The sequence below is a fragment of the Monodelphis domestica genome, chromosome 7, assembly GCF_027887165.1.
Source record: "Monodelphis domestica isolate mMonDom1 chromosome 7, mMonDom1.pri, whole genome shotgun sequence".
Lineage (NCBI taxonomy): Eukaryota > Metazoa > Chordata > Mammalia > Didelphimorphia > Didelphidae > Monodelphis > Monodelphis domestica.
In genome coordinates, this window is record NC_077233.1 from 208,933,248 (window position 1) to 208,946,899 (window position 13,652).

The 13,652-nt window shown below is 34.1% G+C and overlaps 1 protein-coding gene across 3 annotated transcripts in view; it reads right to left on the reverse strand.

Moving 5' to 3' along the window:
- The window catches only part of USP22 (ubiquitin specific peptidase 22), a 266,207-nt gene that overhangs the window by 114,758 nt on the left and 137,797 nt on the right, over positions 1 to 13,652 (reverse strand). For 2 of the 3 annotated variants that reach the window (XM_056806420.1, XM_007498472.3), the window contains exons 3-4: positions 4,851 to 4,964; positions 4,279 to 4,323 (exon numbers count right to left, since the gene is read on the reverse strand). In XM_056806420.1, the coding sequence (XP_056662398.1) occupies positions 4,279 to 4,323; positions 4,851 to 4,964 (159 nt within the window). The remainder of the gene's footprint in view (positions 1 to 4,278; positions 4,324 to 4,850; positions 4,965 to 13,652) is intronic. The other variant, XM_007498473.3, reaches the window with a different exon arrangement.

A 13,652-nucleotide genomic window follows, 5' to 3' on the forward strand; every position in this document is an offset into this window, starting at 1 on the left:
GGTACAGAATGTGCTTCCACTATAATTTGAAACAGAAAAACCATAGCTACAATAAAGATCTGAGAGCTGACCAATTAAAATGCTGCTGCAATATTCTCTGCAAGGGAAAAAAAAGGGAAGGAATTGCTATGCAACACTAATGATAGTGAATCATAAAAGCACGTTGGCAAAGATAAGGCAATTTATTTCAAAACTAAGGATTAGAGTCAATTAGAATACAGTGGATTCTATGCAGAATGCATCACTGAAACTATGATGCAGGAAATAAATTATAAATCATAGAAGAAAAGATGCAGAAAATATTGCTGAAGGCTTACCCACATTCTGCAGGGTACAGTTAATTGTGGATGATTCTTTGATCTTCATTTTTAGAAATAGTTATAACTAATAATAAGTTAACCCAATCAAAATCTGATTAATACCCACCTTGCTTCCTCCTCACACTCATCACCTAAATACTTTTATCAATTGAGAGTATTTTGATTCCAAGCAGGAAATAATGAAAACTAACAATGTGACCTAATTCTTTTCTTCACTCCCACATGTCTAACTATCTTCCACAAAACATCATTTTTGCCTATACTAGTTTCTTTCTTTCTTTTTTACACCCTTACTTCCAAGGCAGAAGAGTGGCAAGTGCTAGGCAATGGGGGTAAAGTGACTTGCCCAGGGTCACACAGCTGGGAAATATCTGAGGTCATATTTGAACCCAGGACCTCCCATCTCAGGGCCTGGGAATGATTGAAATTTAAAGACAATGGATATCAATTCACTGAGCTACCCAGTTTCATCCCCGTGCAAATTTCTACTAACATAAAGCAATGTGAAAAGATTATTACTGAGAGGGAAAAGTTGGAACCCATGTAAAAAATCAAAATAAAGTTGTTTGAGTTTTCAACAGATTTTTTTACTAACTTAAATTAAATGAATCAGAACTAAATGCTAAAGTTGACTTTACATAAGATTTACCTTTGAATTTTTATTTTTTGCTAAACAACAAAACACTGATTAAGGTCTCTTAGTAAAAAATAAATAAATCACCAAATGTAGATAAACTGATATGTTGTACAAGAATAACCAAAAGAATCTTCTTATTATGGGTGTACATATATGAATCCTTTTGTAAAACACAAAGTAAAATATACAATTTTTTAAATCTCTGATGAAGGAAGAAGTGAATTTTGCTTTACAAGCAATTAAAAATTCATGGTACTAAAGCATCTACATAATAATAATTTGCACCAATATCAAACTGAACATTTTTTCTAAGATAAAAATAGTGAATGTGATAAAAAAAAAAGTGGATAAAAAAATGGACTCAAATCAAATAAGAACTAAAATAATTTCTTTAAAAATCTCCTGCAAACACAGACTAGTTGGGGAAGTTGATCTTTTAAAAGATAAATTAATAAAACTGCCTAAAAAATTTTCATGCAAGCATAATAGGAGTATCTGACTATATATATATATATATATTTTTTTTTTAAATGAGAATAGAGCAATTTTAAATGGGACAAGATGGGAACCCCCAGGACAAAAATACCCTGTACAACTTCAGAAGTAAGCATACCTACACGAAAATATGATTTACATTTCATTTAGATTACAAAGAGATATTACTTTGTAAAGTTTACATTTTTCTTCCAAGACTGTCCAATTTCCTTATGAAATAGATTTGGTAAATATATATAATGAGAATGATAGGCTGGTTATCTGAATTAACCAATTCTAATTTTTGTGAAGAACAGAAATAATATTCATTTGACTCATCTTTCTTGTCAAAGGTGACAGTCACTTACAAGCATTTTTTTTTAACCCGTACCTTCTGTCTTGGAGTCAATACTGAGTGGTAAGGGATAGGCAGTGGGGCTTAAGTGACTTGCCCAGGGTCACACAGCTGGGAAGTGTCTGAGGCCAGATTTGAACCTAGTACCTCCCATCTCTAGCCCTGGCTCTCAATTCACTGAGCTACCCAGCTGCCCCCCAATTACAAACATTTAAACACTTTTAATTTTATATTTTTAATTTCAGAATATCTAATGGAATTTAACTTGTAATTAATTTTATTTAAAGTGGTTATCTCTGAGGCTTAATGTTATTCAAATTTTAATAGTTACATTTTATTTGTTACTTATGAATTGACACAAGTAACGGATGAGTTCAGATTGAAGAGCAAATGGAAAGAAGCATGAGAAATGTATTTATGGGAAGTTTTTAACAGAAAAAGTAGTAAAACATACTGTGACTAAAAGGTAACATTTTGCATTTCAATGCTTGCCCTGTTCAACATTTGTTACATTGGCACCAAAACATACTATGCTTTGGCTAAAAATATATGACATTTATATATCATATATGGCATTCTTCTAATATAGAATGATTTAACCTTTCTGCATGTCATGGTTCCCTGTGGCTTGATGGGGAAACTTATGAATTCCTTATCAAAACAAGATTAAAAGCATAAAACATGTAAGATTAAAAAGGGGATCAGTTATACAGTTTATGTTTGTATTGAAATAAAAGTTCATAGACTCCAGTTAAGAACTTCTATTCTAAAAGGATGATATGGTTGTGATTCTTGGGTCTGTGATTAATAGCAATGTATTTAAACAGTTTTGTTAACAGAGTCAAGAAAAGTAGCCTGATTATCAGTTGATAACCTATAAGACAATCAACTTACACTGAAGGAGGTGTTCAACACAGTATTTCCTCTGAAAATGGTTGCTATGAAAACAAAGTCTTCTGTAGCACGCTTAGCTCACACAGAGTCTTTTTAATTTAAGTTTGCTTAGAAGTACAGTTGGATGATAATTAGCAAAGATTTCCGATTCGTGAAATGTATTGATTTTTCCCCTCAAACTGTCACAACAAAGTTTTCTTTGGTAAAGAGGATTCAAAGTTGATTGTGTGACACTGCAACTAATTTTGAGCAATTGTTTTGCTGTTGTAGTTAACTCTTAGGCTCACAGCTTTTAATAATTTTAGGGAACATTTAGAAGCTCAGACACTAAATGCATGGCATGAAGTTCTTTCCTACGCGAATGGAGGGAAACACTTTCATAAGGAAAAGAATATTATCCTAATATTTCCACATCCAAAAATCTGGCATATTTTTCCCTTTGCTAGACTGAACCTACTAAAGGAGATACAAGAGAAAACAGATTTTCTTTTGGAGACTTAATTCAAGATGAATGTTATTCTAGATTTCCTCAATCTTTCATTAGTTTTCTAAATTTTAGGGAATATTACCCTAATTTATATTTTAAAATGGAAAGTCAGAGGACATAAGTGGGAGACAGCCTTTTCTCTAGGTTATTTGAACATACTAAACAAATATTTACATTTAAAGAAAATAAGTGCAATAGAAATGTGTTTGCTATCAGTGGCACTCAATAGAAGGGAAAGCAGTGTAGTTTGGTGGACAGAAGACTAAAGGAGCTTTTCCTTTGTTCTACCTACAGGTTTGCTGAGAAAACTCATGGCTCCAAAGGCTTTTTACGACCTATAAAAAATGGCCTTCAATATTGCACACAGAACTTTGGAATACATAGTAAAAAAAAAATACTGAAGTTCCTAAGAATACCAGCCCTTAAATGAAGATATTTTGCTACCATCACAAATTTCCAAGCATATTAAAAAAAAAAAAAACTCAGAAGAGGCTCATATTAGGGACTCTCATACAACACAATCAAAAAAAAAAAGCTTAATATACAGGAAAAGATAGAAAACATGGCCAAACATTTTTAGCTGATCAGTTTTGATCATCAATTGCCAGTGTTCCAGCAACAGTATTGGTATCACCACTTATGTAATTTAATTACATAAAATGGTAATTTACCAGTACAAAATTATTTTGATTTCCCATTTTGTGAATTATCATTCAACAATCTTTTCTATTGAAGCACTGAATATAGAATAACAGAGACCAAAAATTGGTTATTCATTTTCAAGGAAAAAATATCGATCACTGAAATCTCAAATTGAGAGTTTTTGTAGAGCATTAAAAAATAAGAAGAATAACATACTTCAACAACAGTGATAGCAACTGTTTTCAATCTTTTATTCCCCAAAGGGGACTATTTTGGAGCATCTCAAACATGACAAGGATTTGTTATATAATGATATATGTATGTATTCCTAAAATATATTTTTGCAAAAAGACAATGAACCACTAATCTATAGTTGATTTTTTAACCATTGTTTTGGCCTAAAAATGGCAGGATAATTCCCCAAAGGGACGCTCATTATTCAAGTGTGTCATCAGCCCGTGCCTCTTACCTGTCATTGTACACTGGTAGTGAGAAACCACTGTTGGGGTGAAGGCTAAAAAAGAAAAATTAGGGAAAGCAAACTGAATAATAAAACAAATGTGTGCATAGATATTTTTGTGTGTAAATATAACTCTACAAGTACATAATATAGACATGGTTTGTGTATAAAGAAAAGGAAAGTGACAGCAAGTGAGTAATCTTTGTGTATGTGTGTAAGTACAATAGATAAAAATCAGACACATATAAAGAAGGCATTTCATGTGAGGGGAAAAGACTTAAAATAGCTACTAGGTAGATCATTACACATTCTACCTTATGAAAATTTCATTCTGGTGATATAGTTTTAGCTTAATCAAGACACTTATCTAATTTTTCTAAACTAATTTTACTATAACTTTGAAAAGTGCATATTTTTAAGCAAACATTCTAACTTTCTAGAAAGCAATGCTACCCATCCCCAAACTTTCACCACTATCTCTGGAGATTTTTCTCTTCCCCTTACTGGTTTTTGCCAATGACAGGTGTGAGGGACTAGAATCATTCATCAATAATTAGGCAGATACTTAAGGAAAACCAAACCTTGTAATTTCCAAGCTTTCCGTTGTTCTTCTTTGGCAATTTGTTCCATGTCTTTGTCGTATATGTAATCCTGACACATAAAGCAGTATATACCCCCATACAAAAGGTCTATGGCTGCAATGAGAAGAGGGAAGGGGAGGGGGAGGAGAAAGACATAAAATTTAATTAGGAATTAAAAGATAATATGCTCTTTAGTTTTTCATAGAACCAAAGGATTACATGTTTGACATTTATTTTTAGTGCTGCCTGAACCTCCAGTCATGGAAAACCTCCTACCAGAGAATTTTTATTCTTCTTCAATGCAGGTACACATGAATATGGGTCATTTGCTTTCTCTGTTATTCTCTGGCTTCTTGCCAATTTTGGAATGACAAAAGATGAGCCAATCATACAAATTCTTGAGTAACCTGCTTTTTATTTTAACATGAAAATTTAATGTTTTTAAAAAACGAACAAAGCTACCACCACTATTATGACAATAGTGAATATAAATACGTCAGAATAACTGATTTTTACAGGGGTTAATTACCTTGGAATTCTCACTAGTACAGAATAGCTCAAGAACATGTCTATTTGCACATACACTGTCTTCAAGAAAGGAAGAATATTCTAATTTCAAGCCATCTTACTAGTTGGGGAAAACCTTTTGGTTTCTAGTATGGCTTTATTACTGAACCAATGATCTTTGGGGTCAGTGCTGAGATCTTTTTGTCTCAGCTTCCATAAGAAAGGATAAATTTACCTTACAGGGATTAAAAAAGAGAAAGGAAATGTTTTGAGCTCAAAGTAATGTTAACAACAAGGCATTAGTGAACTGGCCTTTGAGATTCCTTATATATACTTCATTTGATTCATGAAGATTTCAGTTTCAAATGAATCCATTAGATTGAAAATAATCACAAAATTTCAAAATATTTAAAATAATATATTTCTTCAAAGAAAAACTTCTTTCAATTCAGATGTGGCAAGTTTCAAGTAGAGGAAGAGTAGATAGAATGAAAGGCTCAGAGTTGAATGGGATTCAGTCCCTCTTTTGACATATGCAGACCATATAGCCTGACATAGGGCAAGTCACAAGACTCATGGTCCTAGGCAACTACATAAGATTTTAAGTTGTAGGGCAATTGAGGCTCCTTGTATCAATGAAATCACCAGCCCCAACCCCCCCCCCAATAAAGGGTTCAAGCAATTAATCAAGAATATTCTGATGAAAAATACACTTATAATGAAACTAAATGACTATATTCTACATAAAAGCAAATATCACCATTTTCCAAAGCTGACACTGTTATAAAATGAACTGGTCTCCACTGCACATAATTTAGTGCTTATTTGAACAATGCTTGTATTATTCTTTAATTGTTTCCCATGGGAAGGTGTGGCTTATTCCAATATATTGTTTGTCCCCTCAAAAGAGATCCCCATACCTAATACTTCTTTCTGTATCTCAGAAAGGAAATTCCTCATCACCTCTTCCAATCAAGACCTGAATAGAAATTCTCCCTAAAATATTACCAATAATAATAATTGCTTCTCTAATGAAGTCTTCCAAAAAAAAGTTTACTATGTCAACTATTTCACTTGTAAACGTTTATAGGGAATGTATCCTAAATATTTGTTGATTTTTTTAAAGGGATAAAAAAGTAGAGATTTACCATCTCATGAAGCATATGGATGAAAAACAAAGATTATACCTAACTAAAGAGTTTGCATATTTGTCACTTTGATATAGAGATGTCAAACAATTTGTTGCTCAGAAACAAAGTAAAGGGATATTTAATTAGAAACAGACATTAATATTATAAGATATTCTTTTTCTAATGTCTTTCCAACTGTTTTTGCTTCCAAATAAGTTTCTGCTACTTTGAGATCCAGACATCTTTGTAAGGAAAGGGGCTAAAAATGACATTGTAAAAAACAAAAGTAACTTAGAACTGAGGAAGTGAGATTAAACACATACAGAGAGGACTTGTATAAAAGCATCTCAGAGACAAAAGCAGGACAAAATATGGGGATGGTTGAATTGCATTAATTTATTTAAATATAAATGTTATCAAGGTTTTGAAGGTTATAAGTTTAAGGACAATTTGGGGACTTTGGAGAAAGTATACAATAAAGGTATTAAAGAGTTTATTTCTCTGGCTGGCTAATTGCCAGAGATACAAACAAGACAGATCCTGCTCTCAAAAAGTTTATACTTTTTTTTTTTAAACCTTGACTTTCCATTTTAGAATTAATATGGTGTATTAGTTTCAAGGCAGAAGAGTGATATGGCCTAGACAATGGGAGTTAAGTGACTTGCCAGGGTCACACAGCTAGGAAGTGTGAGAGGTCACATTTGAATCCAGGGCCTCACCATCTCCAGGCCTGGCTATCAATCCACTGAGCCACCTAGTTGCCCCCTAAAGCTTACATTTTCATAGGGTTCAACAATGCATAAAAAGGAATATGAAAAAAGGAGGAAGGAGTATGTAATGGTACAAAATTAGAGAATGGTGTGAACTTATGGTTCCAAGTAAATTAAGGTGATAGCTCACCTATCAAGGTCCGATGGGGATAATGATCATATATAGTTTATGTCTCATATACACAGACTATTGAGCTGGGGTTCTGAGTTGGAAACAGGCACTGCTCAGGAGGACTGGTTTGAGGCAAATGAGATGATGTGATATGAAGCCAGAGATAAGAAGAGACAACACTGCACTGAAGAAGGAAGGTGATGACTGAGACAGAAGTAGAAGAGAGGAGAACCAGAAGATAAAAGCAGCAGCCTTAAACTGAATCTCTTACCTGAGAACTGATTGAAGTTAGGTTGAGTCTGAAGCTGTAAGGAAGCTTAAACAAAGAGACTCCTGCTGTAGGAAAAGCTTTCTAGGCTTCTCTGTGATGCACTTTAATGCTATCCACAGTTTGAGAGCTGAGGATTGGCATTCCCTAAAGTTCATATGGTAAGGATTTTGATTGGAGGAGAGCTATGTACTGGTGGGAGATGACTAGAAAAAAAGGTGAACCCTCCTCTATGAAGAGCTGGCTGAGTCTCTCTATACCACTCTTTATTGGCATCTACAGCCCTGCAGTCAGAAAACCTCTGAGGGGCTCAACTGTACTGTCCTTTGTGGCTCCTTTGAGCCTAGAATGAAAATTGAGAAATTTTGCAGTTTAAACAAAGTGCTTGTCACTGAAACTGTTAAATGTTACTTCTACACTAAGCCAATCTGGAAACCTTGGCTGAGGGCTACTGTTTCACTGAAAGAATGTGATGCTGTGGCTCTACTCAAAGAGCTTACTGTAGTTCTTACACCATGAGAAAAGAAAATGGAGTGGTTTTGTCCAGGAGAGTGGAGAGACTCAGAAAAGGAACAGGTGATATATGACCCAAATTATTTCCTAAAAGAAATCACTGACATCCATGCCTTTAGCTCAGAGTTATGATTTGCCCCTGACACATGACTTTTGTCCTAGCCCTGAACCCCCTTGCTAGTGTATCCATTTTCCTCCTTGTCCTCACAGACGTATACAATGCTGGGAGAATATGCCTCAAGTTTATGAGTGGACTACTATGATATTTTGATTTTTCCTGTTTTGAATTTCTATTGAGAAAATTTTGTAATAACGAAGAATTAATAGTAGGGGGCAGTGAAGTAGCTCTGGATTGAGAGTCAGGTCTATAGATAGGAACTTCCTAACTATGTCAACCTAGACAAGTCACGTAGACCCCACTGCCTAGACCTTATCACTCCTGCTGTGGAACTGAGACTCAGTATCTATTTTAAGGCAGATCAGGTTTAAAAAAAAAAAAGAAAAGTTAATGGTATCACTGTGACTGATTTGACAAGAGCAGGGGGCTCAGGAATAGTGACAACTAGTAGTATTTCCTTCTCTCACATCAGAGCTAACTCCTTACAAAGGACCTTGAGACGACATTATAGCAGTATATTTATGAAGTTGGCTGGGAATCTCCACCTTGGTTTCCTGATATGTCAGAGTGAGGCAGCCCAGAGAATGAAAAGGAAAGGTATGGGCAAGTCCCATTTCAGATGCTATACATGTATGTTGCTCTATCCACATGAGCTAGATGGTGCCATACCCAGGTAATGGGATAAAATACAGATGTTTGTACCTCATGAAATATTTGATAAAAGATTAGTGTAGGTAGAGGGAGAGGGGTTGACCTTTGCCCCCATCCCAGTACCATGGTAACCACACCTATGTGACAGCTAATATAGGGGAACTCCATGAGGTGATGTTGCTCTGCGAACCCTGACTGCCTTTGCCTCTTATCTGTTTGTTCTTTCCTCATTTTAAGTCAATGAGTATCTATTAAGTCATAGATACGTCTGGTCTTAGAGATAATCTGGTGAGTTCAAGAGGAAATCTAGAAGTTCCATTAGGTCAGACTTTTAATTGTAGAAGGAAAAATCCATAGCAAATACTCCAGAAAGGATGGAAAGGATGGCTATCAACAAGCAGACTGATCCAAGCCTAGCCCCACTTTTTTTTATATCCCAAAAGACGCATAAGCAGTTGTCTGAACAGTGCAAAGCAGAAGTGAAATGTAAAATTACCAACTATCAGTCCTGCAAGCTGCATTACATTGTGATGAAGTCTGAGGATCAGTTTCCCCTCAAATAAGAGTAGTTATGAATTAAGTTTCTGAATGCTGTTTTACATTAATCAGTTAATGGGTGCTATAAGTTTTATATGCTTAGCATTTATTTTGTGTATAGATTAACTCATAACAAATGATTGCATAAAAGGTTCATATCATATATAAATTTTTTGGAGAAACTTGGGGACTAGCAGCATCCTCAATGTAGAAAGATAGACAGATTTTTAAAGCTATCAATAACTTTCAGAATGAAGATGACATTCTTTGGTATGGTAAAGCTGAGCCGCTTAATTATCAAATTGTTTCCTTTATGTAAAGGAAACAATCAAGACTGACTTTTAGATGCTACATTTTACCTTTGAAAATTTTCTTGACTGAATTTAAGGATAACATCAATAACAATGTAGAAAACATTTCTTAGAAAAGTACATGCCCAACTAAACTGGTAATAATTTTTCCAAAATAGAGGAATTATACAGAATTATACAGAAATTTAAAGGCTAAAACTCAGAAGAATACTAATATTTTCTGTTGGAAATTTTTGCTAAAATTATTATGTAATACAGGAATAAAACAAGAACCACATGTAAAGATGACTCAACAAACACTATGCATGAATGATACTATAATAATCCTAGTAAAACATCAAGAAATCTTATGATTTGATCCATCTTCTATTTATAAGACTGCTACCAGGGAATTAATGACATTACAAGGGCTGGTTTCAACAGAACCACTCCCTCACATCACAGATAATAAAACTGCTGTTGTCCTGATAAAACTGAGAGATCAGTTCCTAGCTCCAGGTTCCTTCGAGTATGGCAAAGAGTCTATTTTCAGGTCATAATAAACAATCCTGGCAGGTTTGAAATGGCTCTCTTTCAATAAGCAGAATTCACAATTTATGGTTCCAATTAGGAATTCTTCTAGGAGATCATAAAGCAAAATTAGCTGATTTTGCCTTTTGATTTTATATGTTAATTTGAGAAAAACCATAGAGAAAATTCCTAAACTTTGGAGGTACTACTGCTACTTCTGTTATGGTGTGCAGTTAATTTAACTTCTCTGAAACTCAAAATAAAAAGAATTAAATTAAACTTGCATTTCTTAAGCATCTTTTTTAGGATAGACAGTGCTGGGCTAAGGAGATAGAAAAGCAAAGTCAGAAAAAATAACTGACATTAACTGCCCCCCTTCTCCTGTTAGTAGTTTCCCAAGTAACCTGAACACTAAACAGCCCAATGTATCAAAAATATTTAGGACACTCCTCCACCTCCTCTACATTTAGTTAAAAGCTATTTTGATTATAAAAGTTAAATCACATTATAGTAATTTTTAAAATCGTTACATTGGTTCCAAGTTGAAGAGCAGTAAGGGGTAGGCAATGGAGGTTAAGTGACTTGCCAAGGGTCACAAAGCAAGAAGTTTGTGGGGCTACATTTGAATCCAGCACCTGCCCATCTCAAGGCCTGCTTCACAATCCACTCAACCACGTAGCTCTCTCTATTATAGTAATCTTAAGATGGTTACTAAGTTGTTTGTCATAGAACTTCGTTATATTAAGTTCTCCTGAAATAAATGGCCTACTACTGGATGAACTGAAAATCTAATTCATATAGACTAGGGGAGCAATTGAATTAATAGTAACATGACTGACATAGCCCTTTATAATCTGCTTTCTTCTATAAGTGATGTTCCACTTAGGTTTTATTTCCTGTTTAATTACCTTAATTTGTGTCCAAAACCTTTCACAGGTTTTGATCATGTGATATAAGTTAATCAATGACTTCTTTAGTGTGAGTACTCAATCTAAACTATGATGACTTCATATTTTCCCATAAAAAGTCCATAAAGGGCCTATCAGACCTTGAGCTATTCCTTTTGGAACATCTTCAATGTTCCAGGGTGTCTTTGTTGCTCTTCCAATTAAACAGTTTTAATAATGGCATTTATATAATTTTTCGATCAGAAAATATTCATTGTGTTTTAACTGTATGGCAGGATGTACCCAGCATGTATTTTACCATTGACCTTTGGATTACTTAAAATTTTAATTTATCTGAGATTGGTAGGTTACACTCTTCCCACTAACTAATTAACAAACAAACAAACAAACTAATGCCATTATTGCTACTACTGAGTCTATACTTTCAGGGTAGAGCTAGAAGTGGAATGGAGGCTCCCTGCATATAGTATAAAAGTGTATAATATAAAGCCTAAAAGCAGTCTAGGGTAGAGAAATCTTGGGCCTAGAGTCAGAAGGGCTGAATTCACATTTGACCTCAAACAATTAACTAGGTACATAAACCTGGGCAAGCCACTTAACTTTTATTGTTTGCCTTGGTTTCCTTCTTTGCAAAATGGGGATAATAATAGCACTTCTCTCCCATGGATGTTTGTGACCACAAAATGATATAATATTTGGAAAGGACTTTGTAAACCTTAAAGTACTATATAAATGAACACTTCATTATTACTATTTTAAAGATGAGATAATTAGGAAGGAAGGTGGATGGAAACTGTTTTTTATGCAATTTCAAGGTCATCTCCTCCTCCTCCTCCAAGTTCTTTGAATGCCTATTATCCACTGTTGTTCAAAGCACATTCTCTCTGTCTTCCTTTATATTTTCAATATCTACCTTAATATAACTATCACTGTTATTTCCATAAACACTACAATGCAGCAGTTTTCAAGATGAAAAATGGACCCATTGAAGAAAAATAACCCTTGTCCTTAATGGACAATTCTGAACCATAAATTAAGTTTTTCCATTAGAAGCAACCATGCTCTAAGTAGGAATTAGCTTATTTCATATTTAAGAATCAGAAAAGGTGAGTCATGGGCTCTAAAGTCAAATCCTAAAATGGTAAAAACAACTTCTGATTCAAATCTGAACTACTCAATTCACTTGTTAGTTTTTATTATGAAAACCTTGAAGAAATAAGGTAAACAAAAATTTAATGAACATCCATTGTATTTAAGGACAATTTTAAAGAGTCTTTTAGTAAGTACCTATTATATGCACAATACTATGACAGGCATAAGTATAGGAGGAAAAATAATTGTTGGGTGAAGATTCTAATAATAGCAACTAACATAGTACTTGAAGATAGGCAAAATTCTTTGAATCAGTAAAGTGGGTTCTATTCTTATACTTTTATAGGGGAGGCAATTAAGGCAGAGGAGAGGTTTTATGATGTATCCAGGATCCCCCAGCTATTAAGCATCTGAAGCACAATTCTCACTGATATTTTTGACTCCAAGTGCAACATTATCCGCTATATATCTCTTATCAGCCTTACCTTCAAAGAGCTTGCCTTCTAGTAGAGGGATATGACATAAATAATTATAGTACAAAATAATACAAATTCCTAATTGATAAATGGTAAAAGAAATGAACTATCAATAAAAATCCAAGCTAACAATTGCCATATTAAAAATATTTCAAGTCACTAATAATTATAAATGCAAATAAAGGAACACACACCTATTAGGACTGGCAAACTTGACAAAAATGCTGAATACTTAAGGGGACTGGGGAAACAGGTAAATTAATACCCTGTTGGTTGAGTCATTTTGGAAAGCAATTTGCCTGAAACTGCATCCTTTGAACGAGAAATATCACTACTAGATTTATATCTCAAAAAAATAAAAGAGAACAAAGGAATCTGATATGTACAAAAATATTTATAGTAGTTTTTTTTGTGGTGGCAAAGAATAGCAAAGTATGGAGGTACCCATCAATTGTAGAAATGGCTGAATAAATTATGATAGTGAATGAAATGAAATAATGAATGGAATGCTAAAGAAATATGATGGACCTAAGACACTGAATGAGACATTTTTTGGACATGGGTCAATGTGTAAAGGTTTTGCTTAACTATAAATGGTTGTTTTTCAAAGATGGAGGAGTCTGGGGAAAAGAGATTTTTGTTAACATATTTAAAAACTATATATTGCATAGGATAGAATGCAAAAAGATGAGTACACATGACCAGGATACAAAATTCTAACTTGGGAGAGGAGCAGAGGGGTCTGGGGAAAGCTTCACAGGAGATGTAATACCTACTTGGGCTTTTCAAGATAGGAAGGAATTTTGACAACTAGAGACAGGGGAAGAAGAAGATGATATTGTAGGTATGGGGAATTATATGAACAAAGGTGCAAATGAGGTAAAGTATGTGGCTTATAG